At 46.0% G+C, this 24,424-nt stretch overlaps 1 protein-coding gene across 6 annotated transcripts in view; it reads left to right on the top strand.

The window, feature by feature from the left end:
• ST6GALNAC5 (ST6 N-acetylgalactosaminide alpha-2,6-sialyltransferase 5) overlaps positions 1-24,424 on the top strand; it is a 150,314-nt gene that overhangs the window by 80,724 nt on the left and 45,166 nt on the right. For 2 of the 6 annotated variants that reach the window (XM_073357301.1, XM_073357300.1), the window contains one exon: positions 14,558-16,230. The exons of 3 other annotated variants lie outside the window; for them this stretch is intronic. In XM_073357301.1, the coding sequence (XP_073213402.1) occupies positions 14,558-14,789 (232 nt within the window). In that variant the 3' untranslated portion in view covers positions 14,790-16,230. Of the gene's footprint in view, positions 1-14,557; positions 16,231-24,424 lie in introns of those variants that run through there. One more of the 6 variants, XR_012160441.1, reaches the window with a different exon arrangement.

The raw sequence follows: 24,424 nt of genomic DNA, 5'->3' as shown, positions 1-24,424 counted from the left end.
AGGTGACATTGTGAGCCCCGGCCGGGTACGGTGTGTGAAGGGATATAGCCGTGCGAGGCAGAGTATAATTGGCCGGGCCCCAATTAGCCATGCTAGAGTACTGGGAGAAAAGATTAGCATAAGCAAAGAGCAGTATCTTATTCTCCTTCGGACTTGTAACGGGGGAGGCGCTTCTGAGCCAACCCCTACAGGAAATAGGCACAAAAGGCACACAATCATCACAGAATTAGCAGTGATTTGGGCGAGAATCGCCACAAACAAAGTCTTAGGAGTTTCTGGCTGCTGATCTGCTGCCAGTTTTCGTTGAGCCGTGGCGACCAATGCTTTTACTGCTCCCCCTGCCACGGGCTGGCTTGGGACGTTACGCCTCCTCCGTTTCCGTCCCGCCGTTGTCGACTCGGGGGGCAACGCGGTCTCCTCCAAGGTCAGCTGAAACTCTGGTATGGGATTCGACAGCCCCTGGTGCCATGCCATGTTGTTTAAGTGCTGGTCGCACGCACCGGGCTGGAACCCACAACGGTCCTGCAGGGAGAGACACAGCAGCATATCCCCGACCCCAAGTGATTAGAGGTGCTGGGCCCAGCCACTGTGGATCGGGCAGCTGACGGTAAAAGACACGCGGTCTTTCCAGTACCTTAGATTTGTGAAAATGCCGATCCGCAGGGGTCTGCTGATCTGCATTCAGTGTTAAATTATTTAAAGTAAACAAGAGAATATACATCTGTTGTTGAATGTCTCCTAAGGTTCGGAGACGCAGCTCCCCTTGTTTTAATTGTTTATCTAGCAAGGTTTTGAGTGTGCGATTGGCACGTTCAACAATGGCTTGGCCCGTGGAATTATAAGGGATTCCGTGTTTAAGACGGACGTCCCAGCGGGCACAAAAGGTGGAGAGGGCTGCAGAGCAGTAGGCTGGGGCATTATCTGTTTTAACTTGGCAAGGGCGACCCATAACAGAAAAGCAGGCCAGCAAATGGTGAATAACTTTGTTAGTGGCTTCCCCAAGTTGTGGGGTTGCCCAAAGGAAACCTGAATAAGTATCAACGGAAACATGTAAAAATGAATAGGGGCGGAATTGTGGTACATGAGTAACATCCATTTGCCACAGCTGATTTGCTGCGGTACCTCGGGGGTTAACGGCATAAGAAAAGGTAGGAGCAGCAGCAGCACAATGGGGGCAGGAACGAACAATGGAACGTGCATGATCAGCAGGAATGTGAAACTGCCGGGCCAAAACAGAGGCAGACTGATGAAAAAAGGCATGGCTTTCAATGGGGTCAGAAAAAAGGGAATTTACCTGACCACGCAACGCGCAATCGGCGCGTGCATTGCCCTCAGTGAGTGGCCCAGGCAGAGGGGTATGACTGCGAATATGAGCAACAAAGTAAGGGAAATGACGAGTGGCAAGAAGATGCTGTAAAGACAAAAACAGGCGAAGGAGGTCTGCATCAACCTGAGGGGTAATGAGGGCAAGGGGTAAATGATCAAGTACCTGATAAACATAATGGGTATCCACGATTAAATTAAAGGGACAATCAATAAAAAGTTGAAAGGCCAAAATAACAGCAGCCAATTCTGAACGCTGTGCAGAACGCTGAGGCAGTGTAAAACGAGAATGCCAACGAGGGGGGTCACCCAACTGATAAGTGACTACACCTCGGTGGGGAGAGCCATCAGTAAAAAGAGTGAGAGCGGAAATAATGGGTTGAGAGCGGCTAAGACGATGAACAACTAGGGGCACCTTTTGGGTAATGACCAATCGAGGATCTTTTGGAGGATTGTAAGAAATCTCTCCCACATAATCACAAAGAGCAACCTGCCAGGGCAAGGAGGTGTGGCACAAAGAGTCAAATTCAGTACGGGACAAGGGGAGCACAATGGCAACTAAATCAGTGCCAGTGAGTTGCACTGCACGGTGGCGGGCTTTACGAACAAGGTCAGATAGGGCATCTAAATACGGATAAATATTTCGAGGAGGGGTGGATGAAAGGTACAGCCACTCTATAATAGAGACGGCTGTATCTGTACGGGGTACAAACAGAGCCGCAGTTGGCGTATGAGGGGTGGCAAGAAGAACCAATTGTAAGGGACGGACTTCCGGGAGTCTGTCCACAAACTGCTGACTCAATGCTGCATTGATTTGTCGAATGCAGGCAGTATGCTTTTCAGTGATGGCAATAACCGCACCCGGTGCCCGAGCTCCACGCAGGAGCTCAAACAACAGCTGCAGCATTGAAGTGGGGAGACGAAAATAGGGCCGAATCCAATTTAAATGACCCAAAATCTGTTGTAATTTAACAAGGGTTAGGGGTTGAGGTAAAATTAATTCCGGACGAACCGGAGCAGCATAGGTTTGTAAAACCTTATATCCAAGGTAGTGGTAGGGATAAGAGCGTTGGATTTTTTCTGGTGCCACTAACAGGCCATTTTGTCCGAGAATCTGAGATAAAAATTCAAGCTGTTGTGCCGTGACCCGGGGACCGCTTAGCAAAATGTCATCCATGTAATGGTAGACCTTCAGCGAAGGGTACCGGGCACGAAAAGGGGCAAGGGCCCGATCCACAAAAAGCTGACACAAGGTTGGACTATTTTGCATTCCCTGGGGCAAGACCTTCCACTGATACCTTTGAGAGGGTTGCTGATTATTATATTGTGGCACCGTAAATGCAAATTTTTCGCGATCTTGAGGGCAAAGGGGGATGGTGAAAAAACAATCTTTTAAATCTAACACACAAAGTTGATCGGTTTGAGGAATTAAATTTGGATTTGGCAAGCCAAATTGCAAGGGGCCCATAGGTTGGATGCGTTTATTTATTTCCCTTAAATCATGTAACAGCCGCCAAGCACCTGATTTTTTCTTAATAACAAACACCGGGGTGTTCCAGGGACTGGTGGAGCTCTCCAATCGCTGTGCTTGCAAATGCTGCTGCACAAGTGAATGAAGTGCTTTTAACTTTTCTAGAGGGAGGGGCCACTGGTCAATCCATATGGGCTCTAAGGATTGCCATACCAAGGGTAAGGCGGAGGGCACGGTGGGTGAGGGAGGGTTTTGGGCCATCAGATGTTAATATCGAGGGTGGTGTCTAACTTTGTAAGTAAATCACGGCCCCAAATATTGAGGTGGACAGGGAGAACAAAAGGGCGGATTGTAGCAAGGGCACGGCCTCCTGGTTTAGAGACCGTGACCCAAGACAAACTTTGGCGCCCGGGTTTGCTACCCCCAATCCCCCACAACTCTTTAGAAGGAACCGTAGGCCAACTAACCGGCCACTCCAGATCACGAATCACTGTAACGTCAGCTCCAGTGTCCACCAGCCCTGTAAAAGGAACATCATTTAAAAGAAGTGTTAACTGAGGTTTCGAGGGGCGGACTGACATTGTCAGAGCAACAAGTGGAGAAGACGCGCTGTGAGACGGCGAGTGAGACAACGTAGATCCAAAGCCTCCTCCACCCCGAGTTCGATCCTCGGCAGCTGGCACCTGATAGGGGACTAAAATCAATTGTGCAATTGACCGTCCACGCAGGAGCGACTGTGGAAGATGAGTCCACACCTGAACCTTAATAATGCCAGTGTAATCAGCATCAATAACCCCTGGAATGACAAAAAAGCCCTGTTTCCCAGCATGTGAGCGAGGGAGAACAAGACCTACAAAGCCGGCAGGGAGAGGTCCCGTCACCTGTGTAGGTATGGCACAGACCTCCCCTGGCAGCCGAAAGTCAGTGTCCTCCTGCATGATCAAATCAAGCCCTGCACTTCCAGCAGTCGCTGCCCTCATAGAGTCTACGGATTCCAAGGCAGAGGAGCGATTGCCTGAGTAGGAAACACCCCCGTTTGGCCCTGGGTTCGGGGGGGACCCGTCGCGCGGTTTCCCGACCCGCTACGACACTGATTAGCCCAGTGATAACCTTTCCCACACTTGGGGCACTTCTTTGAGGGTCGGGCTGGTGCCTTAAATGAGCGGCACTCCCGCTGAAAATGACCCTCCTTTCCACAGCGGTAACAACGCTTCCCCTCCTTCCCGGTTTTTCTGAGGGCGGCAGCCAGAACTCCAGCCTTGTGGGCTTGTGTGCCAATGTTCTGGCACGCCCGCAGCATGTCTGAGAGCTCTAAAATACCAGAGACTTGTGCTGCCTGGAGAGCACGGCGGCAATCCTCATTTGCATTTTCAACTGCCAATTTTAACAGGAGCTCGTGAGCTGCCTCAGTGTTATCCACCTGTCGGAGGATAGCCTCCTGCAATCTGTTGGTAAAATCCAAAAAGGACTCTAAGGCACCCTGACGGATACTGACAAAGCTTTTGGTAGGCTTGCCTGAATCCGGGACCTTCTTGAAAGCATGCTGGGCACAGGTGGAGATAATGGGGAAGACAGCCTGAGGGAGTTGAGACTGCATCCCAATAGTAGCAAACTGTCCCTCCCCTGCCAAATGCTCATAAATGATACCTTGCTCTCTATATACCTGGGCTTGGCGTTCTGCCATCTGCCGATACTCACTAAGCCAAATAACATACTGACTGGGTGACAACATCATGCGCAGCAGCGTTTTCCAATCCTCAGGGATTAGGGAGTACCCAGCACCCATCCCTTCAATGAGACCACGCACAAAGGTGCTAGTCAGGCCAAATTCACGAATTGCTTTCTTTACCTCTCTAATCACCGAGTATGGCAGAGTGGTCCAGGTGCCCACAGGGTTGCCCTGGTCATCATTCTGCCAGGTCACCGGGCAAACGGAGACCAGATCAGCCAGCTCCTCTGCTGTAAGATCTGATCGAGCTTTCGCTGCGTGAACCATTTGTTGCACCAGCGAAAGCTTCTGAGCAGATGCAGATGACTCTCCAGGGCGCCCCATGGGGGGAGGGTGATTACACACCGGCTCCGGTGGGGAAGGCCAGGGAGGCGGTGGTAATAGAGGCACTGGGGGCGAAGCAGGGGGAGGGATGGCTGCAGGAGCGGACGGGGGTGGCAGGATCGGCAGCTCCTCTGTTGGGGCTGGAGAGGGCCTTTCCGAGGCGACACGCTGTGTCGCATCGCCAGGAGGGGGGATGGCTGCAGGGGCGGACGGGGGCGGCGAGAGCACCAGCCTCGCGAGGGAGGGTCTGTCCGAGGCGACACGCTGTACCACGTCGCGGCAGAGGTGCCAGGCATGTAAAGCCTGCACGGGTGCCCGAGGCTCTTTGTGCAATGTCTGGCCCAATCGCTCCCAGTCCGCTAGCTTAAGGCTTCCAGCTTCAGGATACCACGGGCACTTGGCACGCACCTCCTGTAGCAGGAGAGTGAGTTCTCGAGCCGGGCAGTCATGCTGAGCCTTACGCAGCAAATACTGCAGCTCATTGCGGTGTTGCACTTGCAAAGCAGAGAGGGAGCTTCCCATACTTACCACAATGAAAAATACTCACCGGGATCCACGAAGTGGATGAGTGACGCGTCTGAAACCCTTGCCGGGCGAGGTGAGTGCTGAGGGCCCCACGTTGGGCGCCAGTTGTTGCGGTTCAGTGATGAGACAGAACACAGCTTTATGCAAGCAAGCAGGCTGGTCAGCGGAGATGGGCTGTTCTGCCCCCTCTGCCTTCCACCTTCTCCTTTTATTATATTTCTCCCCCTAAGCATTACACACTGCTACACAAAGGAATGTATGACGTTAATTCATATGCTTAATTACCATCCTCTAACTACTACAATCCTGGTTCTCAGGCCTTGAGCCCAGGCTAAAGAAACCTCCCACAGTTGCTGTCCAAACAATCAAGTTCTCAGGGTTCATATCTAGCCCTTGTCCTTGGATAGAGCAATGTGTGCATTGCTCCTAGGAAACAGTCAGGGTGTGCCCCGCCTGCTTCCAGGTGGAATAGCTAGACATTAACCCTTCAGCAAGTGATGCTGCTTTTCCACGATTTCAGTAAACTTTGTCTCCTCACTGTTTATCCCTTTTTCCAGATCATTTATGAATATGTTGAACATCATTGGTCCAAGTACAGACCCCGCTATTTACCTCTCTCCACTGTGAAAACTGATCATTTATTTCTACCCTTTGTTTCCTGTCTTTTAACCAGTTACTGATTCATGAGAGGACCTTCCCTCTTATCCTGTCACTGCCTACTTTGCTTAAGAGCCTTTGGTGAAGGACCTTGTTAAAGGCTTTCTGAAACCCCAAATGCATTATATCCAATGAATCACCCTTGTCCACATGTTTGTTGACCCCCTCAAAGAATTCTAATAGATTGGTGAGGCATGATTTCCCTTTACAAGCCATGCTGACTCTTCCCCAATTTATCATGTTCATCTATGTGTCTGATAATTCTGTTCTTTACTGTAGTTTTTTTTTAAGATTGGTGTTACATTAGCTATTTGCCAATTATTTGGTACAGAGGCTGATTTAAATGATAGATTACATACCAAAGATAATAGTTCTGCAATGTCATATCTGAGTTCCTTCAGAACTCTTGAGTGAATATCATCTGGTGCTGGTGAGTTGTTACTGTTTAATGTATCAGTTTGTTCCAAAAGCTCCTCTGTTGACCTCAGACTGCGACAGTTCCTCAGATTTGTCACCTAAAACCAATGACTCAAGTATGGGACTCTTGCTCACATCCTCTGCAGTGAAGAGCAATGCAAAGAATTCATTTAGCTTCTCTGCAATAGCCTTGTCTTCCTTGAGTGCTTCTTTAGCACCTTGATCACTCAAAGTCCCCACTGATTGTTTGGCAAGCTTCCTGCTTCTGATGTACTTTAAAAAAAATTGCTGTTTAGTTTTAGTCTGTTTTGCTAATTGCTCTTCAAATCCTTTTTTTGGCTGCTTAATTATACTTGGCTTGCCTGAGTTTATGCTCCTTTCTATTTTCCTCAGTAGGATTTGCCTTCCAATTTTTAAAATGTGTCTTTTTATCTCTAACTTCCTCTTTTACTCTGTTTAGCCTTGGTGCCATTTTTTGGTTCTCTTACTCTTTTTTTTTTTTTTTTTTTTTTTAATTTGGGGTATACATATAGTTTTAGCCTCTTTTATATATACAGTTAATATTTATAGTTCAGTGAACAAATTATAGTACAGTGGTTCATTTACCTGCTCGTAAAGATGGGAAAAAGCAGTTTCATAAGCAATGGAATTTAATCTATCCTTATTAAAGGGCACAGTCTACATCTGTGGTGTAGAGACTAACTCTGGGGAAGGTAATCTACAAAGGCCCCTGAGAAGAACCCGGTGCTCCCATAAATATGACCTGAACTGTCTGGTTTGTCCTTAGTCAGCTCATTAAATTATAAAATATTGTAGCAAATAAAGCGTGATACTTATTTTCAAATATATGGTTACAAAATACAGTATAGAGCTATTAACTATTGTCTGCTACTAGAAATGTGCACAAAAGGCTGGACTTCAGAGTTGTGTTCCTGTGGTACATTAGGAACAATGAATTTTAGGTCCAACACAGTAAAAATTTGCAATAAAATATGTTTTCATTATTTTCCAGATTTAAAATCCTCCTACTGAATTGCTGATTTAGTTGAATATCAAATACAAATATATTAAAATTATTGTATAATATTCATATTCAGAATTAAAATAAAACTCAATTTACAATTCCTCTTTCCCATTTTTGAAAGTATTAATTAGCAAAGTAATGAGTCTGGGTGATCACTCTCATGGAACTAAATTAATATCAAATCTGTAATGTGAAGGACATTTCAGAGGAATCATGAATATTACATAGTTGGTTCTGTTAAAATTATTAGCTTAAGATCATTAACCAAACTTCTTTCCACCAGGGCAGGGGGAAACAAATTCTGTTTAAAGGAATTTGTCCTACAGAATGAGAAGATTTTCATTGTCAACACGAACAACACTTAGGTGTATAAATCTGTACATTTACTAAATTTAATATTTACGTGTGTTGGTATTTGCAATTGAAAGTGAAATGGTTGACCTGAGTATTGTGATTTTTCTGGTGTTCTGCAATAGATCCATATGTAAGATTGAATCGTTCACCTTGGTCATAATATTACTGGATTTTTTCAAAAGCGAAGGGTATGTCTACACTGCAATTAAATACCTGCAGCTGGCTCATGTCAGCTGACTTGGACAAAAGGGCTCATGATAAGGGGGTGTTTAACTGTGATGTAGATGCTTGGGTTGGAGCCCAGCTCTGAGATCCTCCACTCTTGCAGAGTCCAAGAGCCCAGGCCGAAGCCCGAACGTCTACATCACAGTTAAACACCCCTTAACCCAACTCTCGCAAGCCTGAGTCAGCTGACAGGCCAGTTGTGGATTTTAATTGCAGTGTAGACAAACCCTAAGGTGCCCTGATGTTGCTCTTATGCCACTCTGTGAGTATCTGACTTACAAAGTGCTGCTTGGATAGGGATGCGCTGAAGTTATTAAGTATTCCGGTAGTAAGATGATAACCTGCTTTAGTCCCTAGCAACAGTGTAGCCCAGAGAATACACTTCTCTTGCTCCAAAATAAAATTAAGGGGGAAGATCACCTACTCTGAGTGTTCAGGAAGCAAATTCCAGCCCATAGTGGACTTGGGGCCAGATCTCCCTCTTCTGTAGAGAAGCCGTTGGAAGAAGTCAAAAGAGCAGAAATACACCAGATTTCACAGTGCTTCCTTTAATTGTCCTTGCAAAGTGAGGGATTTGGGCTCCTGTAGAATTCACAGACAGTGAGATCTCCTAATTCCTGTGATCTTGGGCACACAAGGAAGCGCCATTGTTCCCCAGAGACAGGAGCCATTCTGTATGGATGTTCCTGTCTCTACTGGCCCCCATTGCAACCCAGCTCCAGGAGCTGCATTGCCATTGCTGGATCCCTTTGGGTATGTCCACACTGCATGCTAAGCCTGGGTCTATGAGACCCGAACTTGTGGACTCACAAGTGGACTATGGTTTCCTATCCAATGCTTGAGCATCCACACTGCATTGTAAACTTACTGTGTTTCCAGTTGCTGGATCCAGGTTTCACAGCCGTGCTAATGCATCTCTTCTGCACTACACAGACCTTCCATCTCAGGTTGGTCGTTTGATTTGTGTCCACTCTGCAAAATGACAGGGCTTATCCCAAGTCACAGTGGGATTCAGACTCTAAGAACCCTCCTAGCTGGGTCCTAGGCCTCGGCTCCACAGTGCTTGCTGATGCAAGTAGACTGATTTGTGTGTGGACAGAGGTGGGGCTTGGGCTCAAACCTGAGTCTCAGCCTGGTCTTAGTTTGCAGTGCAGAGAGACATACCCAAGCTTCTGGCTGCCCAGTAGCATATGCCAGAAGGACACAAGAGGGTTGATGTTACTTCTGGTGGGATTAACTTCTGATAGGAAATCTGACACAATCTCGGAATGGTGCCATAGAGAGCCGCCAGGCTCCTGCTCCATTTGCAACCCCACAGAACCTTTTCTGCACTTAACAGCTGCTGGGTGAGGGAAGCTGGCACCATACATGTTTCTGCTTTCCGCATTTGGGGAGGAGCTCTGCCTGAGGAGAGCCCCAGCATGGATCTGTGGAGATCTTCCCACAGTAGAGCTTATTCTGACCACTGTTTTAATTGCTAACTCTTTTTACACCAGAGGCATATACATAGAGGCAATTTAGAGTCAGGTAAAAAAATGATATTTTCCTATCAAGAATTCTCTTGTTTGGCTGCAAGGTCATTTCTCATTTGTGAAAATGTAGGCAAAGTGGTGTTTAAAGTCCTGTAATTTATTCCTTTGGCCACCACTTCTGAATCTGGCTTCTTACTCTGTCCCACTCCCAACTGCCTTAAATCAAGTAGCTATTGTTCCTAGTTATGTTGTCTGGAGTTATGCATTTTATTCCCAATTATATGGCAACTATTCATGGTGGGCTATCTCCTTCAGTCCTTACTTATTGACCTCAGTGAGAGCACTGCCTCAGTAAGGGCTGCACAATTCCGTCCTGTATAACCAGGAGCAAAATGTATAAAGGTGTTTGGAACAATTTTAATGGACTAGAAATTAGATTCCAAAGGGGGCAGGGCACTGGAGAGAGGAGGCAAAATTGTCCAGAAAACTTAACAGCCGAAGCACAAAATCTGCTTGTCCATACTTCAACATGATGATTGATGATGATAAAGAATGATGACATTTTATTCACCCTTCAAAATATATATAGTACTCACCCCAAGTGAGCAAGTATAATTCTGCAAGGCTGATTTACAGCCACTTTTAATTTGTAAAGGAAGAGATTGACTGGAGCGGGAGATGGGATGGCCTTGTTTTTCTGCTTCATTCCTTTCAATGCAAACATGGTTTGCTGTATTTTCAGGTACCAGTGTGGGTGGATACCATCTGTGGAAAAATGTGCACTGAAGTGTCAAAAAGTAAATGATTGACGCCAGATACAAGTGCTTATTGTGTGTCAGCACTGGCATGCGATGAGTGGGAAAGTATAGTGTATTTTACAAACTGCCCTCCAGCAGCTCTCTCCCAGCTGTGATATTAATATGCATGCTAACTGACAAAATACTGATTAATGCCCAGTGTCAGGCAGTGGTAAAATAGCATCTGTTTTAATATTAATAAATGAGATGACTAGCAATTTCCTGATAGAGATTACTCATGCATTTCATTTGCCGGTGACACAAGTTGATTGCAGTTAGGAGAGAACATGGTACAGTTAAGTTGGGTTACCGTGTACTTACTCAAGCCACAGAGTTCAGATCCAAACCCAGCAATCCTGAAGTTCAGGGGTCTTTGGAACTGGGATTTAGGTTTGCCTTATATGAGAGAAGAAGAGACTAAACACAAAGGCCCAGGCGCTCAAATGTATTTAGACACCTAACTCCCATTGGGTATCCCTTTGAAGAGCTGGGCCAAAGCTGTTAAGATACAAATCTGGATGTTCCCTTCCCCTGCGTTTGGTGTTTTCCTATAACTGGTTTTGGTTCAGACCCATTTCTAGTAGTCACCACTGTATTAAATGGAATAACCTGGAATTTCTGGAACCCGATCCTGGAAGTGACTGCTCATGAGTGGACATCTGTACCCATACAGAGTCCCACTGAAGCCAGTGTGGAGTTATTCACAAGATCTGGGTCTAAAATAACACATTGTTATGAAGTAACTATAGGCCCCAGCCAGCACAAGATATAGGCCTTCCTACATAGAAAAGTTTGGCCTGCTATTGAAGCCCTCAAACAAAGCAAAAAATAAGATCCATGGGAGTTAAACTCAAGGTAGAGGCACAAGGAGAGAGGGGGAAGAGACATAATACAAATAAATTATTTGCTTCATTTGCTCTTCTGTTCCAAGTTCTTGGGACCATCCAGGTCCCAACTCCAGACTCTGAAGTCTACATGTGTTTCTACAACTGTAGCTTTGAACTAACCCCTTTAAATAGGGAGTATCTTCCTAATAAGCTTTTATCTTTCCATATGATGAGAAAAAGGAATTCTTGTCTAATCCAACATGCTGGATACCCACCCTTTTTAATATGATGCAGACTCCAAGATGCTGTTTAAAAGCCTAGGAAGTGCCAGAGCCAGTAAGCCTGGAAGTTTTAGCAGGAGTGGACCCTAAGCAGTTAATCTTTTACCACAGTAAAAGTATTAGTTAGATGGATACCATGGACCTGATTCTGATCTCTCACACACTGATTTTACAGCCGAGTATTTCCAGTGACTTAAACAGTTACTCCAGATTTACAGTAGAGAAAGTGTGGCGGGGGGTGCGGAGGCGAATACATGTAAAGGAGCAATAATCTAAATTATATGCACATGCCTATATACATAGTAGTTTCTTTTTGAATACCACATTAAAAATATACCCTGTTAGATTTATGGCAACAGTATAAACCACTCAGCTAGGAGATTTATTTTTCTTTTTAATACATTGGACCTTTTATAATAAACTTAGCGTGTGACATTCATTTGAAATAGAGATCTAGAAATCTACCTTGGTGATAGATGAAACCATCTATATTAAATGCATATATAAACATGGATTTTTAAAATTAAAAAATCGGGGTCTGTAGATGAAGTACTAATGGTTTTTTTGTTTTTTCTTTGTATTTTTTTTAAGTTCTCATACATATTCCAGTGAGGCTGTGTACAATAAGAACAGAATCAATCTTGTTTTTAGAAATGTAATTTTATTGTTAGTGTGGTGCTGGAGGATTGATCTCAGTATTGTATTGTGTTATGAGAAAGCCAGACTGATTGAATTGAAATGTTAATCTGAGGGATAAATGGAAAGCACCAGCAATTTTTTACATGACTGCTGCACATACAATATAGAGAATGGTGAAATAAGGAAAATTAGCCAGAGAATTGTGCAGGTGACAGATGCTATACAATAGAAATAATGGGCAATACCAAAATACTTTAGATATTGTTTGTATATTTGATTGAAATTGAGATCAAACATCAAATAGTTCCTTTTTCAAACGGAAAGTAATAACCTTGGCATTACAGCTGCCAGCCCTGATTCTGCATTGGTCTATTCATGCGCCATATCAGGGGCCAGCTCAGCACACAGCTTAGAGCAACTTCATAGCTCCTCCGAGTTGCAACAACTTGGAACAACCAGAGGTGAAAGTAAGCCAGTACAGTATACCGGCAAGAGCCAGTACGCCGTGCCGCACCGGACTGGCTTCCCCAGGCTGACACTTTAAAGGGCCCCGGGCTCCCTGCAGCAGCTGGAGCCCCAGGCCCTTTAAAGCACCACCCGAGCCCTGCTGTGGGAGCCCCTGGTGGAAGGGCTCTGGCAGTGATTTAAAGGGCCTGGAGCTCCACTGCGGTAGTGGTGGCCGGAGCCCTGGGCCCTTTAAATTGCACCGGGGCTCCCAGCTGCCTGTGCAGCTGGGAGCTCCAGGGGTGATTTAAAGGGCCTGGGTAGTTAAAGGCCCCGCCTCTTCTGGTCGAGGCCATGCCCCCCTGCTCAAGACTCCAAGTTACTTTCACCCCTGGGAACAACATTGTGTGGACCATTATGTTGGTACATAATAGTCAGAGTAGTGCATTCTGGCCCGTCCTGGGGGCAGGAAGGAGTGAGGCACAGAGGAATTATGGGAGCACTGCATCAGCCAGAAAACAGCCTGACACTAGAGTTGTTTTGTATTGGCCATATGCACTCCATTTAAGCTCCAGTAGTAACACTGGCTTGGATAGGTTTTCTTGTGAGATCAAATTAGCCATGCCCATATTAAAGGCATTTTGGAGGGTAATATGTATATTTTTCAAAACAACATACTGGCTGATATAGACAATCAAACAGGGCAACCAAAGTATGGTGTGAGAATTAAAACCAAACACCTTTTCTGTAGCAGGTACCATCAGTGAGTTGAAAATTGTTAAAATGATCCATGTCTCATATAAATCTCTCTCTACTTAAAATGTTGTGCTCTGTGGCATCTCTGCAGGTTGATGTGCATGGGGTTACAAGGTCTAAGAGATGCCCTGTGTGAATGGCTTTAATTTTTGCCCCCTACGTATATGAAAGTTGATACTATAATAGAAGGAACTCATTTGTGCATTGGTTCCATTTGATTAAAAAGTCAGCAAGAGAGGGTTGCATCATTAACCTGATATACGTGGGAAGCGCTAATGAAGTTGTGTGGTTATATCCCTGGCACCATGGTGGGAGAATATTCACACAAGCAGGTGTGAGAGAATGAAGTGACTGGGATCAACTCCTCCCCTTCCCCCAGTTCAATAGAGTGTGCACCTCTCCTCTCGAGTTAAAAACTGAATATAGTTTTCAGTGGTAGCCGTGCCTTAGTCTGTATCAGCAAAAACAATGAGTCCTTGTGGCCCCTTAGAGACTAACACATTTATTTGGGCGTAAGCTTTCGTGGGCTAGAACTCACTTCATCAGCTGAATGAAGTAAAAGATACAGGAACAGGTATAAATACATGAAAGGATGTGGGTTGGCTTTACCAAGTGTTAGGTCAGTCTAACGAGATAAATCAATTAACAGCAGGATACCAAGGGAGGAGAAATAACTTTTGAAGTGGTAAGAGAGTGGCCCATTACAGACAGGTTTCAGAGTAACAGCCGTGTTAGTCTGTATTCGCAAAAAGAAAAGGAGTACTTGTGGCACCTTAGAGACTAACCAATTTATTTGAGCATGAGCTTTCGTGAGCTACAGCTCACTTCATCGGATGCATACCGTGGAAACTGCAGCAGACTTTATATACACACAGAGAATATGAAACAATACCTCCTCCCACCCCACTGTCCTGCTGGTAATAGCTTATCTAAAATGATCGTCTCTAAGGTGCCACAAGTACTCCTTTCCATTACAGACAGTTGACAAGAAGGTGTGAGTAACTTTTAAGCACCGTGCTTCAAATTTCAGTGCAGCAATGTGGCACTGCCATGCGCACACCCTCCCTTGTTTTTGAGCCAGTGGAGTCACTCTTTTAAAAGGAAGGAAAAAGAAAACCACCTTTGCTTCATTCAGATACTGCTGAACTATGCTAGAAAAATACCAGCTGCAGGAAATTCAGTTTAACTGGGACAAAAAATGATTTGCGCCCACCAGCTTATTTAAGATAGCATCTTTTTTCAATCAATACGAAGAACATCTTGGGCTTCCATCTATTTTCTTTTTTCCACAGGGATCCTAATCATTCTTCAGTACCTTATCATTATTATGAACCTTTGGGACCTGATGAATGTACAATGTACATTTCACACGAGCGGGGACGAAAGGGCAGCCATCATCGTTTTATCACAGAGAAACGAGTGTTTGAGAACTGGGCACGGACATTCAATATTCACTTTTTTCAACCAGACTGGAAACCAGAATCACTTACGATAAATCACCTGGAGATTAAACCCGTGTTCTGAGGAATGAACGCACAAGACTGCAATCACAATCACCTACTGTATCAGGCTTCAGGGTATTGAACCTCGCAGAAGAGAAAAGCAAGGTTAACAGGATTTGTGGGTGGAAACTGCTACAATATTCAGGAAGTTCTTGCGAAGAAATACATAAAAGGACATTTTGTATCCAATTGTATCATAATCCAATAATTAACATTGTCTGGCCAGCTCACCTCCTGTAAAGTATGTGATCTGTAAAAAACAACTTGACTATCGTTAATGGGATGTTTAATTCATTATAGTTTTTTAAAGCATGTTGCCACTGAATTTTCATAGTGAAAACTTAAAATACTTATTTAATGGAGGTTTTTATGCAGGCTAGGCCAGTATTTTTCTAATTCACAATTATGTGATTATCTTTCATAAGCCTACAAACCCAAAATTTATTGCTGGTTGTATAGAAAGGTCTAGCTTCTTGTTTATAAGTTTTTCCTTTGAAAAATATGATTCTATTGAGCATGTAATTAATATTTGATCTGTAAATGTTGTATTTCTTTTTAAATTGCCGGGCTCCACTCCAATATAGAGTCTTTAATGGCAAAAAAAGTCCCGTGTGACGATCATGTGAGAGATGATACAATATGACATTTCACATTAATATGAAAATGACAAAGAAAATTCCTTTTGATGTAAATGTGCACTTGCTGCTATGATGTCAGGCTGCTCTTTCTTAATGGAGAGGGAGTAGAGGGCAGGGCAAGGTTTACTAGATTGTATCCTGGGATATCGCCACCATCTGTGGCACTGTGCATATAATTAAGACTGAAAAATGAGAGGGGCCACTTCAGGAGGTCAGAGGACTCTCACAGAGGACTCCATCAGGAGGACTCTCACAGAGGACTCCATCATTCTGTTTGGCCTTTTATATTTCCCACTAACTCTGTAATGCTCCCATTTCCAGATGCAATCTGCAAGACAGCCTGCAATGGATTAAGAGTACATGAACTGAATCCTTCCCCTACAATAGGTACTTACGTGATGTTCCTAAGTCTACACCAACCAGCAGAATAGAAATTGTTTGGCATCAATTACATGAGATATAACATTACCACTCCAAACTCTCTCCTATCTATTTCCCCAGTAACTTTCTTCTCATAGATCCTGGGTCACAGTGAGGTTAGGAGCCTGAGTGGATTGAGATCAGTGGTTCTGAGACTGTCCTCTTGAGGACAAAAAGTAGCAGAACAGGGCAGGTTCTTCATGATGCACATGTGGCTAGTTCCTGTGAATTACAGTGGTGGACACTAATAGTTCTATATATGGAAATTCACAGTGGGTCTTATTGGGTTATAATGGCTTGCACAGAAAGATGGATTTCATTTCCTGTTTCAGAGTAGCAGCCGTGTTAGTTTGTATTCGCAAAAAGAAAAGGAGTACTTGTGGCACCTTAGAGACTAACAAATTTATTTATTCATCCGATGAAGTGAGCTGTAGCTCATGAAAGCTTATGCTCAAATAAATTGGTTAGTCTCTAAGGTACCACAAGTACTCCTTTTCATTTCCTGTGTTATTTGTCCTTTCAACTCCCAACTACTAAAACTCAATCACTTTTTCAAAGTAATTTCTGGGAGTAATTTACTTATTACATGAGTACTATAATTCAGGCGATAAAGCTCCTTCATTGTACAAAGAGTGAAACCAAAGCTATTATTAATGGTTGATCTTAAAATGTCAAAAGTCAGGAAACTCAAAAGTGAGGTGCAATACCCCGAGGCAGTGGGATCACACTGGGTGTACACAATTTGCCCAAATTCACACCTGATGGGAGTAGCTGCACCTCCTGTGGAAGTCTCTGCTTCATACTCAGCCAGGACATAAACAGTGGTGGCATGTGGTTAGAAAATGGGTCACATAGCATAATTTGCACCAATTTAGCATTCAGTGGAGTCTAAACCATAACTGCAAGGAGGTGGAAGGGATGCAGCAAGTAGGATAGAGCAGTCCTTCTCCTTTGTCTCAGTTGGTATTTTCCCCCTGCTGCTTACCCCTTCAGTCTGCAAACCCCTGAATGCAAAACTAGTACAAGTTACACTACTTGCCCATTATTTACCCCCATTCTCTGGCCAATTTTCAGCTGATGTTTAATTTCCACCATTTAGAGAAGGGGTTCTCAAACTTCATTGCACCATGACCCTCTTCTGACAACAAAAATTACTACACAACTCCAGAAGGGGGGACCGAAGCTTGAGCCTGCCTGAGCCCTGCTGCCTCAGATTGGGGGTGAGGGGGGCAAAGCCTGAGCCTCATCACCCGGGCAAGGGTGGGGGCAAAGCTGAGGCAAGGGGCCTGTAACCTGAGCCCAGCAACCCAGGGCTGAAGCACTCGGACTTCAGCTTCTGCCCTAGGTGGTGCAGCTTAGGCTTTGTCCCCGGGTGCTGGGGCTCAGACTTCAGCTTCAGTCCTGGGCCCCAGCAAGTCTAAGCCAGCCCTCACAACCCCATTAAAATGGGGTCATGACCTGCTTTGGGGTCCCGACTCTCAGTTTAGGGTGACAAGGAGTCTGGTGGCACCTTAAAGACTAATAGATTTATTTGGGCATAAACTTTCATGGGTAAAAAAGCCACTTCTTCAGATGTTTAGGGTGAGCCTCCCAGCCTAGGTAGACAGACACACACTAGCTCAAGTTGAGGTCACCTACTAAAAACGAGCACTGAGGATGTTGTGGGACAAGCAGTGCCATGGGCTAGTCACCGGAGTACAAGCCCTCTTGACACCCCCACTGGCCCCACCAGATCCCTACTCACGTGGCTAGCCTGTGTCAATGTCCACACCGCTATTTTAAGCACATTAGCTTGAGCAGAGGTAGTTTGTGGGCAGGCAGGCATGGTCCCAGCTACCGTGAAGACATACCCTTAGTGACTGTGTTTTATTCCTCTCATGTTATGTCATGGCACCTTAGAAAGAAAAGAATGGATTTTAAACTGATTATGTGAAGAGCCATTTTACCCTGGCTACTGGCGGCATAGCCCACACATAGTGCTAAAATTGGTGAACTTTAGTCAAATTGATTTACAGAACATGTTAATTGTCACTGTAAAAGATTTTGTTATAGATTACAATGGCTTCTAAGCTGCCATAGTGACCTGTCTTTTAGTGACTTTATTATTGGTTTAATGCTAAAAGGATTTTGGACGTGGTAAAATATAGCACTGTTAGGGTATGTCTACACTGCAAAAAGAAACTGGCAGCACACAGTCTCAGAGCCCAGTCCCTTGGCTGCGACTCAGGCTCTGGGACTAAAAATAGACTAAAGTAGAGACGATCAGGCTCGGGTTGGTGCCCAGGCTGTGAGTCCCTCCATCCTTGCTGGGTTTCAGAGGCCAGGATCCAGCCCGAGGCCGATCAGCTAAACTGCTATTTTTAGTCCCACAGCCTAAGCCCAAGTAGTCGGACCCAGGCCAGCCGCAGCTGTGCTGCAGCTCTTTCATTACAGAGTCAATGTAGCCTGAGGTCTTCTATCACTGTGTAGCTGTCAGGCTTGCATGCGCTATGCCGCCATAGTAAAAGTCCCTAAGAAATTGTAGTTAAATATGGGTTAAATAGTGTACTCGACCCTTTTCTATATTAAGTAGGAATTGCCAGCCTGGATTAGCAGCAAGGTCCAGCTCATCTAGGGTCCTGTCACCAACAATGGCCAGTACCAGATACTTTGAGGTGGAGTGGGGGAGGGAGACAACACTGCAGGAGGCAGTTGTGGGATAATCTTTAATAGTTAGAGACTGGATTTAGCCCTGAAGCAGGAGGTTTAATATCAGCAGTAACTAATCTGGTGGCTCCTGTTACCCATTAACTGGCCAATGACTCCTGTAAGATATTTAGGTGCCTAGCTGCTTCATTAGATGCCTAACACCTCCATTTAGGAGCCACTGACTTTTTTCAAAACTGCCACTCTGCTGCTATCTAACCCTAAGTCCTGTAGGTGCCTATGAGTTCTCCGATCAGCATTCACAAACCACCTCAGCCCACAGGTCACCCCCCCCCAGCTAACATGCAGTTTAGGCTGCGTGTCCCCATCTTGTCAGTGGGGCCTGCTCCCATAGGCATGCACTGACCATGTAGCTGGGGGTGGGGGCGGGGTAGGGTGAGGCTGGATGCAGGCCACTGGTAAGTAGGGTTGCCAAGTTACTAATGGCACAAAACTGAACACCCCTGCTCCGCCCCTTCTCTGAGGCCCCCCCCGCCTCCACGCTCGCCGTCCCCCCCTTCTTCTGTTGCTTGCTCTCCCCCACCCTCACCTCACTTTCATGGGGGGGGAAGAGGGCTATGAGCTGGGGGAAGGGGCCGTGGATTTGGGGTGCAGGAGGGGATTCAGGGCTGGGCCAGGAGGATGGGGGGGAGCTCTGGGAGGCAGTTTGGGTGTAGGAGGGGGCTGTGGTGGCAGGGGGCAAGGTTGAGGGGGTTTGTGGTACAGGAGGGGCCTCAGGGCTGGGGTTGGGGTGTTGGGAGGGAGTGTGGGTGGGGGAGGGGACCGGGGGTGAGGGGTTGGGGTGCGGGATCCACGGGGCACTTACCACAACTCCCTGCAGCTTCTAGGTCAGAGGTTGGCAAACTACTGCCCCGGGGGGCCCGTCCTGCCTGGCCCTTGAGCCTCCGGCTGGGGAGACTGTTCCCCCCTCCTCCACAGCCTCAGCTCGCTGTGCCGCCAGTACTCTGGGCTGCGAGCTCCTGCCGGGCAGCGCGGCTGCAAGACCCGCCAGCCTGCCCCATGGTGTGGCCAGGCCTGGTGCTCTGAGCGGCATGGTAAGAGGGCGGGGAGCGGGGGATAAGGAGCTGTTGGGGAGCAGGGGGTGATTGGGGGGGAGGGGCGGCTGTCAGGGGGCAGGAGTGTGGATAGGGGATGGGATACCGGGGGGCGGGTTTAGGGGGTAGGGGTCCCAGGAGGGGGGGGCAGTCAGGGGACAATGGGGGGGGTTGGATCGGTGGGGGGCAGACTATTTGGCACAGCCTTCCCTACCTGGCCCTCCATACGGTTTTGGAGCCCCGATGTGGCCCTCAGGCCAAAAAGTTTGCCCACTCCTGCCCTGAAGTCTCAGATGCCAACAAGCTAGCCACCTAGCCAAGCCCCTAGGAAATGCTGAGGTGAGGGGTGTAGTCTTATCTCTGCCCATAGGCAGTGGATGGAGCTTCCCCTAGGGGAGGCTATCCCCCGTATGCCTTTTCTAGCCAAGGGCCCCTCCCCACTCTGTGCTCTCTGCCTCTCCCTGTGGCAGGGGGAAGGAGGTCTGGGCCCAGCCCCGCCCCCCCCAGCTCAGTCAGGGCCACTGGGTGGGGGAGAAGCACTGAGAGCCTGGTCAGGGCCACACGACTGAGCACTCACCTCCACTCCCTATGACCCTAGCCAGGTGGGAGGGGGTGCTGGAGCTCGGCCCTGGCTGGAGCATGGATCCCCTCCCCCACCTTATTCCACCCCCTCCACTCTGCCTCTTTCCTTCCCTGCAGTCACCTGAGGTCAGAAATGCCTTCAGACCTGGGGCCGTGGTGGGGGATTTTTTTTCAGGGGACCAGGACTCCAGATCTGTCACTCCTTCCTCCACTCCCTGGCAGCACGAGGTTTGGGGAGTTAGGCACCAGTCTGGAGCAGTGAACAGTGCCTCTCTGCACTTGGCATTCTCAGCCATGAACCCACTCCTGGCTTTTTTTTTGGGGGGGGGGTCTGCTTTTAACCAAAATCCTAGGGGCAAGAGCATTTACCTAGAAGGTGAGAGCCAAATCTCCGCGCCATGTGGACCAGCCACTTGAACACAGATCCTCCCAGGAGAATGCCCTAAGCTTGGGGTACTTGGGGGCTGGGGGAGGGAAAGAGGGTCTTGATCTCTCCTGTTGCTGCTGTTCCACTGTGTATAATAAAGGAGGGGGGGAGAGAGAGCGAGAGAAAATGAATCGCTATAGGCCAGTGGGTAGGGCACACATCTGGGATCAACCCAGATTCCAGTCCCTGCTCCCACACTTCCTAGGGGCTATAAGGGAGGGAGGGAGGCAGAGGCAATCCCATAAGAGGCATGCCATAAGGCAGCAAAGTCTTCCGGTCACAGCCACCCTTGCCATTCACAGCATTTGTCATGCCTCTGTCCCCTGCCCCCACATGACTTGTAATCTGAAACTTTTTTCTTTTTGGGGGGGGGCAAGGGCTCTAGCCTGCAGCAGGACTGGGATCCCCCTGCCATAATAGTGGGCACCACAGGGTGGGATGGCTGAAGCAGTAAGGGAGGCATTGTCACGACTTACTGCTGGCTAGGGTAGGGTAGCGGGGGGGCACTGATGGTGTTTGTGGTGCAGGAGGTCTATGTTTTTAATCCCACTCCCATCCCACATTACAGACTATTTTTATCCCACGCCTGCTATTACAGCAGTGGGTCTTGTGGGGCCCACAGCATCACAGTTTCTTCATGCACCCCTCCCCAACCCCCTCCCCGAGAACCTCTTGCGTTTCTTTCCCCCTCCCTCCCTCCGAAGGTGCACACACCAGTTTGCACACCACTGTCATAAAGCATCCTAACTACTGAGTCGGGCCACACAGGTGAGATTGGTTGGGGCTGTGAATCCCACCAAGGCCCATGAGTTAGGCAGCAAGTCACTTGGTGGTGTCAGGACTGAAGCAGCTGTGTGCATGCCCACTAGTAGAAACGTGAGCATCTCAGACTTTACCAATAGAAATATATGTGCCCACGAGGCATTAGCTCCACAAAGGAGGTTTTTAGCTCAGCACTGCAAGGTCTAATTTTAGTCACCCTGCTAAGGCCTAATAAAATCCTTAGCCTTGAATTAGGCATCCAGGCTCCCTATGCAAAGCATAGGAAGAGTTGGGCACTTAAAAGTGGGATTCACAGCAGCCAGCAAGCTGAGCCAATAGGAAAAGCCAAGGACAGGGCTTATATGTGAACAAGGGTATGGGCAACTCAGCAGCTCTGGAACAGCATCAGCACTTAGGCAGCTTTGAACCTGCCTAACTGGTGAAATTTAGGTGCCCACAGGGTTAGATGGCAACTGAGTGGTGGTTTTAAGCCTGTCCATGGTGTCTAAATGTTGGACTTAGATGCCACAGTTTGTGGATCAAGCCCCTAAATCTCCGCTGTATTATATGGGGAGCCTAAGTGCCAATGTTGGGGCTGAAAATTCCTGTGGGCAGCAGCAACTAAGGCTTAGGCATTGGAACGCTGATCAGTACTTTTAAGGATCTGGGTTTGAGTTCCCCCATCTAATTAAGCAGAATGTAGAAGTATTTCCTAAGGATGCTTCAGAGATTAAGACAAACATTTCTAAGGATATACTTTTTCAGACAATGTGTAATTAGAACTCACTGCCACAGGATGGGGATGAGGCCAAGACCTTAGCAAGATTCCAAAAGGGACTGGATATTTATAGGGAAATAAATTGTTTTTAATTTTTTCCCCACTGGTCCACACAGCAAAAATTACCGGAATACAAAATAAAATCTAGTGAAGTCATTAATTTTTTAAAATGCTTTAGTACTATTACAGATGTCCAAACTGCTTTTTTTCTACATTTTGAAGAGTTGTAACTGTATGCTACATTCCAGCCTGGAGTGGGGCTTTAGAGTATAGTGAAAAACATATCTTAAACTAAGGATTGGTAATGGTAAAGGCTGCCAGACTTGATACGCACCACTGTCCCTATCTGCTTTGTGCTGTCATTCTAGACCTGTCACTGTGATTGTATTGACTCATTAGCTTCAGTGTGAATCACCTCCGATATTAAAAAAGCATTGTAAAACAGTATTTACAGACATCAGTAATTTTAAGATCTACTTAATCTTAAACTTGAATGTCTAACATACCTTTTCTTCTCTGGCCAGCTTCACTACAGTGGTTGTTTTTCAGCTTTAAGAACTATAACTCTAGCGTGACATGTGCAACTGGAATTGAATATGACAAAGGAAATATCTCTGCAACTCTAGAAAAATACTGCTTTTGGTTTCTGTTTTTTTAGCACAAAGATGTCCAGCTAAAAGCATTATGCTATAAAATAATAATAGTGTGCACTTCAAAGAACCTTTGATCCTGGGATTTTTAGACCACTTTATAAAGATGGATAAGTACTATTTATAACCATTATTACAGATGTGGAAATTGAGATACAGAGGTTAAACTCCAGATCCTCAAAGGTATTTAGGCACCTAATTCCCATAGGTTTCATTTTGGTAACCTGGCTTAAAGTCATGTGACAAATTAGCACCACACTTGAGAATAGAACTCAGGCCTCCTGTTGACTAGTCCATGCTCTAAGCATTCGTGTCAAGAACCATCACTTCACAAACCGCATCAGTCATTTCAAATGACCTGTACACAAAAAAGATCCCTCATTTCACAATATACTAAATACAGTAAATATCCACCCAAGAACAATTAAATTAAATAATTTGAGTTTAATCTGCAGTCCCTTCTCAGGCAATCTTTCTATTCAGTAATCATTTTACTCAAGTAAGGTGTGAGGACGGTGAGGCTTAGGAGCTCCAGGAAAACGTTCAGAATGACGTACAGAAGATGAAGCAAGCAAATGAGAACTGTGGCGCTAGATCCTGACCTAACTGTAAGGATAGTAATTCCTGCAGTTCTGGAGAAAACAGTAGTAAGTAGGGAAGTTTTCTAAATAATCTTTGTTCTGTTTCTTTGGCTCCCTGACATAAGCTAATTATAGCTGCCAGACATTTATATGGCACTCATCGCCATAGAATCAGAGCAGCTAAGGTAGTCTTATAGGTAGTTATAGGGGGTTTCTTTGTGAATATTTTACACAACTCTTGCATTTTAAATTCAGTAATGCTGCATATTGCATACAGCACCCTTCACCAATGATACTTAGGAAAAAAATATGATTATCACCCCCAGCTGATGGAAGTTAAATATTTAATTAGATATAATGAGTCCTATTTCTATTTCAATTAAACATCATAGCTGAAGGACAAGAAACGGTAACAGGTAAAAAACACAGTTAAACAGAAGTAGAGTGTAATTGTCACTAAAAAAATGGAATATTCCAGGAATCAGCTTCTGAATCTTTACTGAAAGGAAGTAAAATTCAAATGGATTTGAATTAACAGCTGTCTGTTACAGAGCAGAGCAGTGTAGGTAGCATATATGTCAAATGTCATACCGTCCAGGGAAAACTCTCTGGAGTAACAAACTCCTTTAAAAATGTGTAGGAAATATAAAAGAACTAGAAAAATCAATACGATGGGGAGACCTCCACTGAGCTGGGGCAGAACAATATAAACATGACGAGATTGGAAAATGGTCCCACTTACAGCACAAAATATTGGTTCCCATCACGAGGTCCTTCAAAAATGTTTCTTTAACACATGTAAAGTAACAGAGGAAAAGTGAATATAAAGGGCCAGCCAGCGCTTGCAAAGTGGAGTCTCAGTGCTCCAAGGGAAGCTCTGGATGACGGTGCATCTGACCACATCTGTAGTGCAGCTGTTGTGCCATATCCCTTAGGAGAGTACAACCTGAGATCCTGCTGACAACTGCAAGTTCTGTAGGGAAAACACTACGAGAAGCCAAGTGCAGGAGAACCTGAAGGCTGAGTTGTTTTAGGTTTTGCTGTTGTTATAAAGGCAAACCCCCAGGGGGTAATAAAGA

This window comes from Lepidochelys kempii, chromosome 8 (genome assembly GCF_965140265.1).
Source record: "Lepidochelys kempii isolate rLepKem1 chromosome 8, rLepKem1.hap2, whole genome shotgun sequence".
NCBI classification, from domain to species: domain Eukaryota; kingdom Metazoa; phylum Chordata; order Testudines; family Cheloniidae; genus Lepidochelys; species Lepidochelys kempii.
This window is presented reverse-complemented; position numbering and strand designations above follow the sequence as displayed.